Here is a 19,128-nt window from a genome sequence, read left to right on the forward strand (position 1 = left end):
ACAATGTAAGCTGCACTCATTGTAATTTGCTGAATAAGAAAGTCTGCTAAATGTAACTCAGGAGATTCCACAACAGGTCCAATTTCCACAAAATAAAATTTCTCTAATTCTTTTTGTATCCTACTGCCAGCAAAGATAATTTGTCTGGCTTTGTAAATGTGTTTTGAAAAGTGCTGCATATAACAACAAAGTGAGTGAATAGTAATGAACGGATTCCTCCTGAATCCACGCAGTGATTGATTGCACGATTTATATCTGTAGACTGACATGCAGTCTACTGCTAACCGTATATCTTCCAGAGTCCCTTTGCAGTCCCTTTGCATGCGAGGTCCTGTTAGCCCTGTACCATGTGATTGAGAATGCACTATGATACTATTGAAGTTGTCAATACATGTCTGCATCAGCACCACCTAGGCTCCTTCCTGTACATTTTATTGTACTTGGCAATAAAGAGTCTTTGAATCCAATTGTGATTTTACTCCAGCTGAGTCTGCCGTTCACTGACCAAAGTCCATGCGGTCCTTGTGGTTGCGCTGCAGCAGACCGAGCAGCAGGTGTCTCAGATGACACGAGGTCTCTCTGGGGATGCTGCAAACAAACAACACTAACATCAGTCTACACTGCTATACATACAAGAACACCTGAATATGGGTAAAAATCCAACACAACACTTGTCATGGAAACATGTTTATCTGCAATTTTGGTTTAATTTTCCAATTTTTACTTGAACTGAAGATTTGCATGGTCCTTTACCTAGAGATCATCAAGTCGAGTCAAAAGTCATGATAATTTTTCAAAATTGCATGGTCACATCTCTAAACATTAGTGAGGCTGGAGCTTGGAGGAGGTTTGTTGTGGGCATGTCATCTCCAAAAACGTTGCAAACTAACTGCTGTTCAACTGATTTAACAGTCCAGCTGTGCAAAAGTTGCATGCCTGTGTTCAGTGACAACCCTGTAGGAGGGAGAGTTGCAAGCTTCATTTTTTAAGTGAGTGACCTAAATATCATTCAGCACTGTGGTGAAACAGAGTCGTGTTTCAAGATAATGGCCTCTTCACTGGAGAGTTTAATTCATAGATCCGTTTTTCATTCATGATTACATTCTGGAGATATTTCGGTGCATAGGTTCTCACAAACAACATCTATAAAGCAATTACAGGAAGAGATGATGAACACTATCTTTTTCAGTCTGTCATCACAGCATTAGTTTATCATCATGAACAAGGAAACATGCTGTCGTCTTGCTGTAATCGCAAAATACTTACTTGGGGCTGAGAGTCTTATTTTTTTCATAGAACAGCCGGAGGTCCTGGGGACTGCTGGCCTACAGGTGACACAAGGACACATTAGTATGTATAGGTCTGTGAGTATGTACACTTCATTTACACACTTAGATCTAAAGGACCTTACAATACCATAATTGCATACATTTCCCTTGCTCCACCCACTGAGCTGCACAAAACCACAGTATGGCATGTGTGTCAGTGGAGCAAAGAGGAAAGCTACTCAGCTGGTTTCAAAACATCCCGCCGGGCCAGTTTAGATTACACGATTCTTAAGAATTTATGTTTTTTATCTTTCATGGCATTAGTGAAGTCAGCCAGGACAAACAGCCCTGCGTTTGGACTTCTGCCATCTCTCACATGATCTGGAGAGAAGAGACAGCCTGTTTGGGTAGATCTAAGAGGCAGACCGAACCGCAGAAGAATGCAGCAAGGACAAGGATGAAAACATTACTTTGACAATCGGAATGTCTGTATTCAGAGGTCAACACTGTCTATTCATTCAGGGAGAAAAGATAATACTTAAAGTTCATCCTTTATATCTCTACAACATAGAGAATTGTAATGTGAAAAAGTGTTATTCTTCCAGCAAAACACTGAGGTTAGCTACCATCCTTCAAAAAGTATCAGCAATCATTTTGTACGAGGAGGTATCATTTGTTTTGAAATAGAGGATCTCATTTTGGAATGAAACTCTTCATTTTCTCTAAGCATGGATATTTACTGCACAGGGTATTGTGTACATTAAGCTGAGGTTGCATATCAAACAATAGTTGATGAGTTAAAAGTCTATGCTCTCATCTATCTCTTCCTTTCTCCTACCAAGAGATCTTTAAAAACATTCTTGAACATGGGAAATGGTGAAAAGACAGCCAATAGTGTGCCGGTTTTAAGAATCCTCTTAGTTTATGTTTCTTCCCGTACTTTGACAGGATGTACATATGTGTCTCTGCTCTTTACGCTCTCCTGACATTCACAATGACACGTTGAGGCAATGACATGTCAACAACACTGTGGCTGTCAGGTCAGGCTGAGAGGTGGAAAGGATACATTAATATGAGCTGTCTGATTGACAAGGATGAAACCGCGCTGGCTGCTTCAAGCTCGCTCACAGCTGACAGACAAGCAGGCAACATGGCTCAAGGAAACTTAGACGTGAAATTTTCGCTACAAGTGGATTAAGTGCACACAGGTATATTTGAGTAGATCCAAATACAATCAGACAGAGAATCAAGTCCTTTATGAAATAACCACCTGTTTCAACGCTGGGTGCTTTCAGTTGTTCTTTGCTAATTAAGTTGAAGCAAACAAAAGCCTGGGTTATTAGTGAAAGTTAAGGTAGTCTAATTATTTTGATTACCTATCCAGCACATATGAAGGAAATTCACTAAGTTTCATTACTTGTTCTTTTCCCCATGGGTCTGTGTTGCTGCTGAGAGACTCACACTAATAATGCTGAATTCACATGGCCCGGAAGTTACTAATTACCAATCAGTGGCCATTCAACCGACTCGCTTGTACTCACATGACAAAGTTGGAAAAACCCTCACAATGTTCTCGCACTAACAGCAGTATTCTAGCAAATCTTGATGAATACCATGATAAATACTGTTTACCGGGGTATTTTTGGCCATGATAATCGTACCAAGAAAATTTTCTATCAGCCCTCCCTAGTTGAGGGTGTATGTAACTATGACTGTGAACCATGCCATACTGGAAAAAGGCATGCATGCTCAACAATGTTTCCCTGGAAAAGTAAACATGTACCCCATGCATAAATGATGCTCACCTGAAAAGGCGCCTTCCCAGTCAGACACTGGAACACTATGGTTCCTATGCTCCACAAGTCGGCCTTGGCATCATAGTTCTGGGACATGATGACCTCAGGAGCCTAGTCAGGAAAAACAGAGGGAGACGATTTTCAGCATGACGCTCCTCCGGAACTGCTTGATTTGGCAATTTGTGACACGATTTAAGTTGTCAGTATTACACATGCTTATAGTTTTATGAATTGTGTTAAGCCGAAACAGAAGTAGAGCACTGCTGTTTCACATGACGAACAATTAGCCGGGGAATTGAACCATCATCAGTGAAGGGTTTATTGAGGCTGTTTGATCAAAACCTTGTGTCTCCGAAATGTCACCTTTTCCAGAATTTGAAAAACAGCCTTATTTTTAAACTGATGACTGTGCCTTGTTTATTTTTGTTTATTTTTGTGGGTTTTGAATGGTTTCATGGGTGGCAGCATCATGAATCTTACTCTGTCTATAATAGAAAAAAAAAGATATCACCAAAATTAAAGTTGCTTGGTTTTCACCGGCCAGCAGGAATATGCTAGAACATTTGAGCGTGCTGGCTCTAATTTTGTCCTTCAAACTATAAAAAACCACCTAAATGTGCTCACCATGTACATGGGAGACCCACAGAGTGTTGCTGCCATCATGTTGTTCTGGAGGTACCTGGCAAAGCCGAAGTCCGCTGGGGAGAATGGAAGAGGACGGCAGGAAAGGGAGGGGAGGAAGGGGAGAGTAAAGAATAAAGAGTAAGAAAGAGGAAGAGAATGAGAGCTGTGCCCTCATACACAAAATCTGCAGATCCTGAGGGCAAACACAAACTGATTATATGAGAGGAAAATAGAAAAATCAGCCAAGGAAGACTACAGATGTTTATGCAGGGGAGAAGACTCTTACTTGATTGTCTTCTGGGGTTCACACAAAGTCCATAGTGGTTTGAAAAACATCATTTTTATCTCCTATAGGTTCCCAGCTGAACTGATTATGTGTTCTCAAAACTAATAAAACCTATACATTATAATACTGTAGCAATAATAGCTGAAAGGGTGTTCTCCGAGTACACCCTCTTGGGTATTATGGCTTTAATAAAACACTTACCAATGCACATGTACTGTCTGAAAAGTTTTCTCCAAAGTAGAGTACATGCATAATAAAACAAAAAAGCAACAACAATTGCTATCTAACTCAGTGGTTCCCAGAAGTTATTCTAATGACTAACTGTGTGTACAGCATGTGAATCAACGTGGGTGTGCCTGTGTGTACAGTATGTTTGTGTGTGTGTGTGTGTGTGTGTGTGTGTGTCGTCTGGGAGCTGAGCAGGTTTTGGCAGAGCCATGAGGATTATTGCGCTCTGCTGCGACTGTGACTGACACATGCCTCAGACTTCACTCCTACAGGGCAATCAATTCTCTCCGCAGGAGAAAATAATAGGCTTAAGGATTAGCACTGTTTCCAAACAGCTGAACAACCCTCACTCCCTCTCTGTACTTAGTCATGACACTTCAAATTATGGTGAGTATTACTTTAGAAATGAATTTGACTTGACTCACTTGAGAAGAGAAAACTGCTGTCACGTATACACAGTGTACACACACACGCCTACCTATCTTGATGCAGGTGTTGTTGGAGTGGGACTTGCGTCCTGGAGGGTAGGAGAGCAGGATGTTCTGTGGTTTCAGGTCCCGGTGGATGATGCCTTTGGCCTGCAGGACCCTCATGGCCCCTGCAATCTGCTGCAGGAAAACCCGAATGGTGTCCTCGCTCAGCGTGCCTTTGGCTGCAGAGGAACAGTTGGTAAATAAATAAAACGACGCTACATCTAAGATAAGACAGATAGTATAAATAAGATAAAAGGAATAAAAAATGTAACGTAGTAAAACTGACAAATTAACATTGATATATGTACAAAGAATTCGTCATAAGCTGCCTTTAAGGCACAAGCGAGCATGGGAAAATAACTGGGGTCGGACAGGGTGGTGGTACAGCTGACAGTTGGATATTGAATGAGCCTCTCCACTGGACTTCCAAATCTATGCAAATCAAGCTAGTTTTCATAACAAGTCTTTTATTTTTATGGCTGTATGCTTTGACTCGGATCATACTAGAAAAACAGGCCACCTCATTTTACCTCCAAATATATACACAAGGTGTGGCCTTTATTTCTCTGTTCTCTCTCACATTAACCCACTGCCCCCTCTTCCTCTCTCTTCCTTCCTTCCCACCAATAATCTCCTTCGTTCTAAGGTGGTGCCGTATGGTTCTATGTGAGAGTCCCTCCCTCGTCTTGAATGTCTGTGGAACCAGACACTGTGGCTCCACCTCCCTCCCAACAGTTTTCTAAAGCCAGGCGCAGGATAAACTCGGGGCAGGAAATAACTTTTTGTTCACTGACCACAGTAGCTGGTGCATCCAAAAACACACTCGCAACTTCCACTGTTTTTACCAACCAGGATGTCCAAACGGAGGCTGCTTACCTGGCAGAAAGTTTTAGCAGCTACAGACATAATTTATCAGCATGTGGCTAGTGGCTGATGTTTAATTTCTCACAAAGTGGAAAAGTCAGATTTGGGGGAAATTGCTTCAAAAGTAGTTAATTTTCCATCACAGTGCGAAACTTGTCTGGGATACTTTAGGCCAATGTAATAACACTTGAGTGTGTATTGACATGCATATACGCATGTGTCAGTGTGCATGCATGTTGCAGCATCTAAAATGTTGAGAAACACGGCACCTACTCCAAAATTTAGAGTAGAGCAAATCCCAAATGATTTCTGTGAATCAGACAATCAACTGTTCTGCAGATTTTGTCAGCACAATGTTGACTATGTTGGAAAATGCACAGATATTTCCAACGATCTTGTGAAATCAAAGGTCAACCTGAAGAATAAAGTGTCTGCAGAGTCCGACATTTCGTTAGAGAAAATGAAAAACAAGAGGAGCCCTTCCAGCATCGGAGAGCAGCCTCAGACGGGCGTCTCTAACCCGGGTCTCTGACACATATATGGATGCATTCCTGACACAAAATCTGTGGCAATAAGTTCTGCTTTGTTGTGGATGAAACCACTCACAACCAGGACTGCTTTGTTTTACCCTCACACAGACACTTTTTCATAGCAAAAATGAGTAAAAAATAAATAAATAAATAAAAAATTGAGAAAACATCTATAATTACATAATAAAACCAAAATATCTGATCTGATTCCAGAAAATGGAATTTGAATTTGAAAAAAGGATTTTATAGGGCCCTAGCTACTGACACAGCATGTCTTGCACTGTCCCTTTGCACTGTATGTGAGATCCTGCTGTCCCTTGTACTATTGCCTCAGTATGAACAGTGAAACCCTGAGACTGATCAATACATCTGTGCCAATGCCACTAAGACATATTCTTGTACATTTACTGCACTTGGCAATTACAGCTATTCTGATTCGCCAACATCGTCTTCGGTGCCAAATGTTCAGGATTTGAGGCGCTGTGAGTAACTCCCCTGTTAGAGAGGAATATTTATATTCATGATTTCATTACATTGCGTGTGAAAGTCTATTTGAAGTGCATATGCCTTGGGTCCTGCAAGGTTCCTATAGCTGTTACTGAAACACCAAACCTGTTTCTGTCATTAGGGCTCCAGATAAGGGCTGCTTCCTGCAGTCATACAGGAAGCCTAAACAAACAGACTGAGTGGGGGCCTGGGGGTGTATTCCTAACTGTAAAATTGTTTTCTTCTATCTGCACTCTTGCCCCTTTTCTTTGCAGATCTAACAGCAGTGAAAAGAACAACCCCTTCTCCCTGGATGATTTGTTTTACCTGTCACTTCCCTATCAAAGATCATTAATCCAGGAGCACGGGAATGTCTGTTAAATCCATTGTTTGGGGCTGAGCTTTGTGACTTATTTGTTGCTTGTAATGCAAGTAATCTAGCAATTTAAGATTATTCTACTGTTGCACTCATTGTAAATCACTCTTACACAAATATACTATAAACTGACAGGATCTGAACATCAAGGTGGAAAGTAAAGAGCTATACACTGTGCTGTACACAATGATTTATAACTCTGAGAGCCAGTGAGCGAGCACAAGTAGCAAGTTTATGGGGCAGAATGGCATGCAGACTGCAGTCAGCCTAAATTCACAACACAGCCTGCGTGGCTGGAGCCCACACCCCTCATTAGTCACAGAGTTACATCATTCAATTCCCTTTCATCTCCCGTTCACTAATACAATCAGACTCGTTCAGTTTTCTCCGGTTAGTTCACTTCAGAAAAACCCATCGCGGAAAACAGTAGCAAGCTGTGAAGCCATCTTGAAGGGTGAAATGACTGTCTGGATCTCACTGCCTTGGATCTCATTGCCTAAATGGATTAACTTCAAATCCCGTCATCTGATTCTCATATGGAGTAAAATTTCAAATGTCTTGTCAGTGAGCTCCCCCTCGCTTGGAGCAATTTCATAATCTTGTTTTTGAAAAATCATGTGTGGACTATTTTACCAGTGTCATCACAGAGCAAAGACTGTTGCTTCGCTCTCTAGTCATCGACCTACAAGCATGACATTTCACCATTTCTCCCTTAAGGGTCAATTCATCTGATACCCTTATTTTTTTCTGCTGAGAAGCTCCTGGGGCTTTTAATAGATGAAATGTTCCACTTACAGTGTAAATAGTCAGCAAGGTCCCCACCATTGCAGTACTAGGGTTAGAAAAAGAGGGAGAGACAGAGAGAGAGGGAGGGAGAGAGGGATGAAAAGGAATAGCATTAGGAAACATAGCCAACATGGAGGGCTAACGTGCGGCAAAGCTGAATAATTGAAGCAAAACAGGGCCTTGAAGTGTCTGACATTACCCAGTCTCTGAAGTGGCTAGTAAATAAAACAGATCAGAGGAGTGAAGAGTGGTGCGGTTACAGAATGGCAATGTTGCTCTCATTTACAGCATTAATATGAATGAACACGGGTAAGTAATTTCCCTTTCTAAGACACAGAGGTTACGGTGTAACAATGAAGATAATGATCAAACGGAAGAGTTCAAAAGGAAATGGATCCGCATGAACCTTTTCAACCTATTCTCATTAGGCTATATTTGTCCATTTTATACTTCTTCTTTATACTTCTATTTTTTTAAATAACTAGCATTTTATTGCTTATCTGAGTTGGCATTTATTATAGTTTCATGTTCTTTAAAGCACATTGCAACTCTCTTTTGAAAAGTACTAAACAACTTAAGCTTTTATTAGTATTATTACTGCGACTAGTAGTATCATTATTATTATTACGACTACTACTATTACTACTATCATTATTTTTGCTGTTATTGTTATTATTATTATTATCCTAGCATTGCTACAGTGTTAGCCAAATAGAGGTTACACAACAGTCAGATTGACTCGGATTGATCAATTACTAGCTCCTGAGACTAAAATATACAACGGTAACCAACACGTGTGTATACTGTCTGAAAAACTTTCATCAACATCATGGACATACATTAGAGTAAAGCCATAAATCTCAATGGCTAGACACCAGGTTACAAGAAGAGTTAGCATGGCACAACTCTCGCTGTGCTTTATGGGAGTTATCAGTAAGCTGGAACGTGTTTTTGAGCAGTCAGACTGCTTGGATTAAACTGCATGTTGCACTAAATTGATTCAACAAGCTAACAACTAGACCATCATGTCACCTGTGTTGAACGTTGCTTATTAAAGCAGAGAGGTCTGTGCTGTTCCCTCTCCACTGGTTATACCTCCTGGCAGCCTGAGGACACAGCTAATTATAGTCCAGGCCCTGTCGGAGCTGCCTGCAAATGCTCAGACAATACAGCGCCGGCCAAACAAAGACAAACATCACACCAAGCTTACCTCCATTACCAGGTACACTGAGCTGGCAGTTTCCTAGAGGAGACGGGGTGGGGGAGGGGGTGGGGGGAAAACAAACACATGTCAGTGACAGACAAAGGGAGGAAGAGGTGACACTCGCGCTCACTGATCATGTTATTGCAAACAGAAGCTAAGATGATCACTCAGAATGGAAAAGTGAAATAAAAAATGTGCCTAAATGGTCTCAGTACATTTAAGGACTAATTGTTATGACACATAACGCCTTGTCTTGTCAACTATTCTGTTCACAAGCAGGCAGACAGACAGACAAACAGACAGATTAATGCTTCCCACTGGTACCGCCGGTGCTGATCAAACATTATACGAACTTTGCAGCAGTACAACTGGATCCATCCCAGACTCATGGATCATCGGGTTTTTGAGTGAACATGTGACCTAATGTATGGTCCGAGCAATCTGGCGTGCGTAATATGCATGCGAGCAATAAAAAAAGCATGTGTGTCGTCAATGAGAGCTAAATGAAAATAAGCTAATGCCCTATGTTAATACTGAGCCATCTGCAATTTGGGTATTTCAAAGTGCTTGGCTCAGCTGTCAATGGCATTACCAAAACAAAGAGGGGAGTTCATTGAGAGAGCAAGAGAGGGGGAGGGAGAACCAGAGAGAGAGAGAGAAGTAGTTGACTATCTAAAACAAAAATTCATTATCTTCCAAAACAACACTAACAAACGATCAATAGCCATTCATCCACTAACAACTTTTGCACAGAATTCAGAATTCCAGCAACTCTACTCTCATCTACTTCCCCCCTCTACTTTGTACTCCTCTCTCTCACAGACAACCTGTCTGCAGCACAAGTCTTGGAAAAACATTGTGCGGCCCACTTGGAAAGGCCCTCTTATCACATGGCAACAGAATGACTGTGGTCTCGCTCTCTCTTTATCTCACGGTCTCTTTGAATTAACCAATCAGTGGCCAGAATGCTGTCAATAATACAGATGAGTCAGCGCTTTTGAAGTTGGTTGTTGAAGATGGACAGAAACCAACCAACCGGTGTCAGTCAGAGAGCCAGCCATCTGGTTTTGCTTGGCTGTCTTTTCTTTGTATTCATACAGCGGTGATGCCGCACCACAGCAAGGAAACAGCCACCACTGCTCCAGAAAATGTGGAAAGAAGTTCAGTCCTACTGTTAAGATTTTTCATGATAAAGGTTATCATAGAAGGTTTTAGCACTAAAACCAAAACTGGGACCAAAACAAATGGGACCGGAGTGGAACCAAAACTAAAATTACCCCCAGGCACTACTGCCACATAAAATTACAGAGTGAACACTGGGTCACTTTTGCAGGGCCAAATATTTCCTGGCTCTCTAATGGTGGAATGTCCTTTCCACCCCAGTAAGGACTACACACACACACACACTCCACATCTTTCTGTGAGCTGAAAACTCATCTCTTCACAAAACACCTCATGTCACCATCTCCCCTAACTTCCTCGTCTGAACCTGATCTTGCTCTCATCTTGTTGAAAAGATTTTTAAAAAATGTTGTCATACATCTATTGTTTTGGTGCTGTGACTTACACCCATCCTCTCCTTACTAGTCGTTGCTTGTAACATTGGCAATCAAAGAAATTAAGATTATTCCTCTGTTAAACTCATTTTAAGAGCATCTGGATAAGAGCATCAGCTAAAACCTAAAGATAAAATGTAAAATGCATTTCTCTGGTGTCTGATTGATATTTGGTTTTGGTTTCAGTTTTCCTAGCCTGATAGCAGGCTGGTAGAATCCCCCATTTACAACATCAACACTGTCAACAAGCCTTCATCAACAAGTTTGTAATCTTAAAGCCCAGCTAGGCCGAGGCAAGATGCCCAGAGAGAGGTGTCCCTGCCAGTCGGTACAATGATAAGGGAGTGGAGTATTTTTGACTCCTGCAGGGACTGAAGAATGTTAACTGGTTGCAAATTCCCTCCCTCGAGAAACTACTAATGAGGTGCTCTTGAGCAAGGCACTTAACCCCTATTTGTACCGGTAGAGTTGCTCAGTGGCTAAGAGTAGAGCACTGTGGCTGTGCTGGCATGTCTGATTGGCTAGCAGTGCTCAGCAGATGCTCGTTGGAAGCATTGGTCATAGCTACTCCTGTTGCTTATGCTTATGTTTAAACATTTTTAATTTTTAGTGCTCTGCCCTTTGAGCATTAAAACCTTTAACCAATATTTTTATTTATATTTGTCAGACGAATATGAGCCTAGCCGTACTCTTGTTTGCATGATGACTAACAAATCTTTCTGACAACAGAGACCTACAGCAGAGTCCTACTAGTCCGCCAAGTCACTGAAAATGCCACCCTTCAACAGCAATTTCCTATTATAACTGAATATAGCCTAAAAAAAGAGTAGTAAAGCAGGAGGTAAGAGAGGAAAAAGAGAAAGGACAGGATCGGCTGGCGGACTGCTGATGGTGATTTAATGTTAGTGACCTACAACAGGAATCAATGTCTGTATCCTTTCAGGCACAAATCACCTCAACCCATGGGTAGACAGGACAACAACATCCCTCCCTGGTCATCATATAATACAGCTGAGGGGTCAAAGGGTAGAGAATGAAAGGTCAACTCAAGCCCATAAAACATCTGTCTCTCTGGGTCTGGCTATTAAACTTAGGGCATCTGCTGTGACCTGGTTATAACTGCCAGTCTTCTTTGTTTGTCTTCTCATCTATGATCACCTATGCAAAAAGCAAAAATGTGCTCCATGTTCTCAAAGGTGCAGCTTCTTATGGGGTAAAATTTAAATGCCTAGCATTATAGCATCGACACTCTAGGCAAAGTGGGACCAGAAGTGCATCACATATCCATGAGGGGCCAATCTTGATTTGTTCACTAGCTTGAGGAAAATTTTGCAAAACTTAGAACTAAAGACCTTTGCAAAAAAGACAACACAAAACGAAGTAGCCTTGAAGACAACAAAGACTACAAATTACCATGCATAGGAGTTATTCGGTGGATTCTTTTACAACTTTTCATAGAGAAGCTTCTCAGCTCATTTAATCCAAATATAAGGTTAGTGTGGTAACAGTCCCTGAAACATTCTTTATAGTTGTGCAATGGACATGACAGGACAAAAGAACAAAAAAATAAAAAAAAGACTGAATCATCCTCGCCTTTACATGTTCTGACACCCAAACAAACATCCCTTCTTAAAGAGTTACATTGGCTCCTACAAAGTAAGAACAACCTGAGCATCCAGTCATACAGTACTTTCACATGTCCATAGTCTTGTCAGCTGTTCCCAAGACAAATCTGTGATTTAGCTGTAGGGCAATCAGATATTCCCTGAAAAACTGAACCTCTTTGCTGGTCATGTGGCTCAGACAAATGCATGCAAGCCTTCCTTTTAACAGGTGGCAGGCAGCGTGTTAGTCCTACCTAGACCATAAAGACAATAGAAACACCTGGTGAATTAAGATGTGTATTTGTAGGGGGGCAGAGGGTCCTGCTGTCTAAACTATCTGGCAGGTGTTGCCATAAACGAGCTTGTGAGTCTGGTTACTAGGCTACAGGCAGGAACAGCAGAGTGAGTGCGGATTCTTATTTACCACCTTTCAGCACAACACCTTTTGAGTGTGGCACTGAGCTAGGAAGAGAATACTGGTAATTACATCTGCACATGCGCACACACACACACACACTTTTTCACCCTTGTGGTAAGCCAAACACTTTGTAAGAATGAAGTGTGGCCTAAATTGATATCTGGGCTAATAGAACAGCACTGGAAAAAAAAAAATTAGTATGAAGGTATTTTTGCAGCAAAACACCTGAGAACTTGCACATTTGAACAGAGAAGATTTGCGCAACCATGTCCTGAATTAAAATTCACAGAAGAGTCAATTAGTTAGAAGAGTCAATATCTGACTGAATGCAACAGAAGCTGCAAACTTGTAATATGGTATTTGCTTAAATTTATCTGTTTTTCTCAGGTTCTCAGTGTGTGTTTTGCTACAAAAATACTTTGATATATTTGGCTACTGGGCATGATCTGTAATACAGTATGGTGCAGAAGAGGGACACTTCACTGCTCCATAGGCCTGACTTAAAGAATACTGTCATCTTTGAAGCAACAAATCAAGTTGCAGATGAGCATCTAACATTAGCCAAAACCAGAATCCTAGTAAGATCATTGGATGGGCTTGGTGTGAATGACAACTTTGCAGTGAATCCCAATGTAGAAGTATTAGTTTAAATAGGTGCATCCACAGCTACTCTGATCTCACTCAATTGTTTAGCAAATAGGCTAAACTTGGTGTGAATTCTGGAAGCACAACAGCAACCTTTTATAGTGGAAAATTTTACATACTGAGGCACCAACACATTCAGTGAGGCTTGATTCTGGGTGAATCAAGGAAGCTGTGTTGAAACAATCTAGTGTGTGTTTTAAGAAAAGGTGATAATGAACTTCTTCCTGTTCCTAGAGAGGGTGACCACAAATACTTGAGGCAAGAAAAAATGTTAAGCCACTACACTTCCCAGAACGCCTTACAAAACAGGCCAATACAAACAGACCATGTGACTGCACATGGAATGTCAACACAGGAACGTGTGAAGACTGAGCTCCACAGGACACAAAGGCACAGGTACTCTCTTTTTACATACAAGGATTTACTATTCATAAAAAGACAGAGGAGAAACGTGCCTGAACGAAAGCAAACAAACCAAAAAATCTGTTTAGAACAAGCAATTCAAGCAAAGCCTCATTCAGCAAGTAGGGGGGTAAAAAAACACACTAAGGCTACATGAGGCAGAAGTGGGTCATGTGGAACAGTCACATCCGACAGCCCATCTGCTCTACTCTGTGAACGAGGACTGATGGGAAAACTGGGACAACGAGGGGTGAGATGATGATGTATGTAAACAGAAGCTTTAAATCTCAGTGTCTGCAGCCTCAGTGTCAGTCTCTGACACTGATCCAGACGCTGTTTGCAGGCATAAGCCTCAGAATTACATACCTGAAAGTCTAGTAATGCAACAATGTTCTCATGTTTCAGCTCCTGGAGAAATAACAAAAAAGTTACGATGATTATTTGAATGCCATATACCTTTGATATTTTACATGCTCAATTTACAAAAGACCATTAAGGTTCCCCAGAAAACTTAAGAATAGCTAATTTCACTATTGTTATATTTCAAAGTACGCTCAATGAGAGAATGTAGAGGTTATGGATGTTCATGTTTCATTCTCCCATCTAGCACCTCCCCCCTCTAGATATTGTAGCATTCAGTTAAACAAAAAAGAGATTATCACATCACCAGCCAAATGATGGTAAATTTAAGCTGTGGCAGATAAACTAAAAACACCAATGATCGCTTAGAGATCTTCTAAATACAGTATCTAGTTGACTAGTTAAATAATGGAAATGGCAGGGTAATTTGGGGGTTTACCCATCACTATGGGCTGTGGACAAAAAAATGTTTTGTGTCCTGGTTCTCAAGTGGGTCTCCAGCCCCAGTAAAAAAAATATAAATAAATAAATTAGACTGTCTTTTCTCAGAGGTTTTGACTTACCTTGAGTATTTTGATCTCTTTCCCCAACAATGTCTGGGATTTGGCCAGGTTCTTCTTGTTTATGCATTTCACTGCCACCTCCCAGTCATGTTTCTAGGATAAATTAAAGCCACAATGAAACAAATCCAACAATTGACTAGACAAGTAAGCATGACACATATAGTATAATAGTGTTTATTCTATGTCATACAGTCTAGTAGTGTTCATTGTATGTCTTGCCCTGTCCCTTCGTCCAGTACATAATGCTCTATCTGCCTTGTACCACACGTCTGCACAATGTCACCAAGCCTAATTCTTTGGCATTTATTCCACTTGGGGATTTAAGTGGTTCTGATTCTTGCGGCTTATTTGAGGCAGATTGGTGTCAAATCCTGACACATATTTGTTAACAATTTAAGAGTGGTCTACATGAGTAGGCCAGATGTCTTTCCCCATATGCATACTTGTGGTTAAGAAGGTTACTTTCCAAAAGGAATTTGTCACTGATTACTTATCACCTGCTAAAGTTGTAATCAGCTGGGTGGCCTGGTTACTTTCAGTTACTTTTGTATCACATTGTGCCTATAATTGATAGAATGTGAGCTTACACAGACAAATAGTGTATTTAAGGAATGTAATTAGAATACTTTTATTATTATCATCATCATCATCATCATCATCATCATCCCCAATCATCAGTTGTTAATTGCAGATGGGTAAAATTACGTTTGTGCCAATTGTCTCACATCTCAAAACAAAGATGCTACAGGCACATTTTCCACTGTCAAGCATGTTCCTGTAATCAAATAATCACCTTTAAAAAAAATTAAAAAAAAGTAGACTACCTGTAGGCTATTTGTGGTTGGGTTTTATTCAGTAGATTGTATTACCATTTCATGATCAAATTACTGTAATCCCAATATATTTGATACTCCTCAATCCTGCGACCATACACTGCAGCGTCATGACATGTTTCAACATGTTCACTGATTTTAGGTTTTAGCAAGTGCAGCAGCTTGCATCTTTTGATGGGAACAATTATAGGATACATCTGACACTGTGCATTATAAACCTCATCATCAGCCCTACAATAAAGACCATCACGAGGTAAACGGCCATGGATCACTACCCCATAAAGAGCCTTATGAATAGTAAAAATAAAAATATTATAAAAAAGTATTTCATCATCTTATCCATGATTGCCTGTTGTTATAAGGATGGAACATCCTGTAGCCTGCTCCCAGGCCTCTTAAGGCCGTACAATGAAAACAAATACACCAAATGGTTAATGAAGGGCGACTCGTGCCTTAAAAACACGACCAATCCATTTAAATGACTGTTCATTTCCCTTATGCTCGCATTGGTACCTATGTCAACAATTATAAAAAATAATGAACGACGACAGCACTCACCTCTCTGTGCCTGCCTTTGAACACGACAGCAAATGCGCCATGTCCTATCAAGTCCTTCCGACTGAACTCGAATTTCCCCACCGTCTCCATAGTCCTGCAAACTGGGATTTCTACTCGGACCTGGGAAAATGACAAGGGGGCTGCAGGTCGCCCTTCTCGCTCGCAAGTGCTCCTTTCTCCTCTGTCAAGTCGGGGCAGCAGCAGGGAAGTTCACCCCCTCTTTCGCTTGCCATGGGCTGCCTTCCTGACACCAAACTGCCCTCTTCTCTCATGTTCGCACGCACCAATTTTGGAGTAATAACTCCTAACAGCGCTGTACGGTGTTTTCCATCGCTGACGATATCGCCGACACGAAGTTAGCAATTGGGAATATGGTGAATCTAAGCTTTTCCAGCTGGCTTTGACGTGCCACCTTAACAAGCCAGCTCGGTGCGTTTTGTTTATATACACAGCAGCATATCCTCACTTCTGTCGCTTGGAGCATCCAGGGCGAAACGAGCAGCGGGTTTTAAACTTCACTCGAGTTCAGAGTGTCTAATCACGAGCAAAGATTGTAAATATGTCCCGTAATCCTCCGCAATAAATAGCTGGCTGGTGGAAAGTAGCTGCATCGATGATCTCAACAAAGACCTCTAACAGACAGCTTCCAGCCTCTGCAATATTGCGCACGCGCAAAGCAATTTACAGCTGTAGTTATGACGTCAAAAGACAACAGTGCCCAAACATGACACGATTATAGCCCCAAAATATGTTTTTATATTTAAATATGAATAAATGTTGACTGTCTTCTTGAGTCGTGCAGGGGGAAATGAGATTATAAGACAAAAACACAAATGTACGTGCGCTCGCTTGTGTGTGTGTGTGTGTGTGTGTGTGTGTGTGTGTGTGTGTGTGTGTGTGTGTGTGTGTGTGTGTGTGTGTGGTGACTTAAATGATTCAAGGTGGAAGAACGGACTTATAAGAGAACATTGCAGAAAGAGAGTTACCACAGAAGGAAAGTTTTATTCGAATGTGGTAATTGGGAATGTTGACTGGAAAAGAGGCATGGTTATTTCCATTTAGGCTTTGTATTTCAAAATAAGGTCAAAGAAGTGCATTTGAAAGATGATTATCGCCTGTTTATAGCCTACTAAGCTGACATTAATTTAAATAAGGCTTTATAAACAAAAATAAATTGTTTATTTTTTTAAAAGTATGAAAATATAACTTTTTATGCTTTTCCTATGAAGCAAATTTCATATTCTGAACAATTCCATAGGCTGCATCGCTTACTCTTGATTACAATTTTAATTGGGGACGTCAATATTTAGGTTTTTAGATCGCCACTAGGTGAAGAGCTTCTATATGTTGGTTTATCTAGAAGGAGGAACTTTTGGGGGGCCAGTGTTCACAGACATCCGTTTATTTTGGATGCACATTCACTTTCATTTTATGTGGTGGTTACCTCTGCTGGTCAGTAGATGGCGCTGTCTCCGGAGCATCTAGCATCATGTTGCTTTACAAATCCGGCTTTTTATATGGGTGATTCATTTACATTTTATTGTGGGGTCCATTGCTTCTGTTGTAGGCATGCTGTTGATTGATTAGTCCTGGTTGATCAGGAGTTCCTTATGTGAAGAATACATCACAACCTTTTTTAATTGTAGCCTTAGCTAAACCAGAATCTCAAGACATGTTGCTTTTTCCAGTTTAAAACTTTTTATTACAAAAAAGAGAGCAAATGATACACGAATCAACTTTGATGTTTTAAAAACTCTTTATAGTCGGCAACATTGTACACAACTAAGATGTATCTTAGTTGTGTTAGTTGTGTCTCTCTTCATTTTAGACTTCATTTTCTCTCTCTCTCTCTCTTGCCTGCTTTCTGGCTGTCTTCCTCCCGTTGTTTATTTGTTTGCCTCGTTCTTCCTTTTTTGCTTTCTTTCTTTCTTTTTTCTTTCTTTCTTTCTAAAGATAATTCATTTTTTGACACTAGCACCATCTAACTCAGGGTTGAGAAGTGCGCTGTTATCTGATATGTCACTTTGGGTTTGTGTGTGTGTGTGTGCGCGCGCGTGCGCGCGCGTGTGTGTGTTAAAGAGGAGAGAAAGAGAGAGTATTTGTTAAATCTTTATTTTATTCATGTATTTATTTTGGGCGGAAGGCACGCACTTCAAGATTCACCCCCTCTGAGACTAAAATCATTTATAGGCTTAAGCAGGTTGCTTTGGGTCTTCTAGAATTTTGTTGTTTGTGTGATGTCATCAGCTTAGCCTAGATGTTGGGAATTATTGGAAATTGTGAATGTACAACTGATGTATTTGGGTTTGATGCTTTAAGCTGTTATATCAGTATATTTGTCAGCTTCACAGACAAAACAGGTGGCGAGCTTGAAACTAGCACTAAGCTAGTATTCACTTATTTAGGTTATTTAGTTATTTAAGGGAAAGAGGTGCATTTTCTAACGTTAGTAGTTCTAGGTATTCACAATATTCACTGCCGTCAAGGTAAATGTAGTGTCTCCATGCTGGCACTGTGTGTTATGTATGAGAATCTTCCAAAATCCTGCGGTGCTTGTAAGTATTTAATTAAAAAAAAAAAAAAATCTGAGTTGTATTTAGTGGTATGTAAAAGGGTTCCTCTATGCATAATTCCTCTACAGTTTTTCTCCCTTTGCAAGAAAGTGTGACGTGTCATCGAGAGGCATTCGGTAGCATGGAAATGAAAGAGACTGAGGAAAGAGAGAGACCTTGAAGGTTTAAACAGAGATAAAAATGAGAGGCAGGAGGATGAGACAGGAGGCAAGACAAAGAGAGGAGATGGAGATGATGAAGGCAGGAGAAAAAAATGGAAGAAAAGGGTGGGAAAATCTGGAGGGAGAGGGGGAAAGAAGAGCAGCTTGAGAAAGAGAGACACTGACAGAGCAGTTGAAGATGGAAGAACATCTGAAACAAATGGACAGAATAAGAAATCTGCTTCATCTGGAAAAAGAAAGACAAGAGAGGAGGCCCAGCTAAGGGAGGACTGCAAAAACTGAAGGAGGAGAAAAAAAAACGTACTAAATGTATTCAAATGTTTCATGGAAAGACAGCCAAGGGGGATGAAGAGGCATCAGAAAAACAGAGCAGAAATGCATCGTCCCGCATGAGATAAAGTACAGGGAGACCCTGTCATACACTGAGGATGCTAATGAAAACATAAGCAACTGGCTGACCAGTCAGAAACTCAAGGTCTCTACTGACAGAGAGGAAGAGCCAGAAGGACAGATCATAGTTGAAGCCTTGGAAAA

At 40.8% G+C, this 19,128-nt stretch overlaps 1 protein-coding gene across 2 annotated transcripts in view; it reads right to left on the bottom strand.

The window, feature by feature from the left end:
* Positions 1 to 16,456, bottom strand: part of ulk1b (unc-51 like autophagy activating kinase 1) — a 35,792-nt gene extending 19,336 nt beyond the window's left edge. For both annotated transcript variants that reach the window (XR_011785211.2, XM_071914671.2), the window contains exons 1-10: positions 15,861 to 16,456; positions 14,470 to 14,562; positions 13,913 to 13,954; positions 8,928 to 8,960; positions 7,727 to 7,763; positions 4,681 to 4,854; positions 3,689 to 3,762; positions 3,074 to 3,175; positions 1,267 to 1,325; positions 506 to 588 (exon numbers count right to left, since the gene is read on the bottom strand). Coding sequence is in view for 1 of the 2 variants with exons in the window: in XM_071914671.2 (XP_071770772.2) it covers positions 506 to 588; positions 1,267 to 1,325; positions 3,074 to 3,175; positions 3,689 to 3,762; positions 4,681 to 4,854; positions 7,727 to 7,763; positions 8,928 to 8,960; positions 13,913 to 13,954; positions 14,470 to 14,562; positions 15,861 to 15,950 (787 nt within the window). In the remaining variant the exon portion in view is untranslated. The remainder of the gene's footprint in view (positions 1 to 505; positions 589 to 1,266; positions 1,326 to 3,073; positions 3,176 to 3,688; positions 3,763 to 4,680; positions 4,855 to 7,726; positions 7,764 to 8,927; positions 8,961 to 13,912; positions 13,955 to 14,469; positions 14,563 to 15,860) is intronic.
* Between the last annotated feature and the right edge of the window lie 2,672 nt (positions 16,457 to 19,128).

Source organism: Centroberyx gerrardi, chromosome 2 (assembly GCF_048128805.1).
Source record: "Centroberyx gerrardi isolate f3 chromosome 2, fCenGer3.hap1.cur.20231027, whole genome shotgun sequence".
Classification (NCBI taxonomy): domain Eukaryota; kingdom Metazoa; phylum Chordata; class Actinopteri; order Beryciformes; family Berycidae; genus Centroberyx; species Centroberyx gerrardi.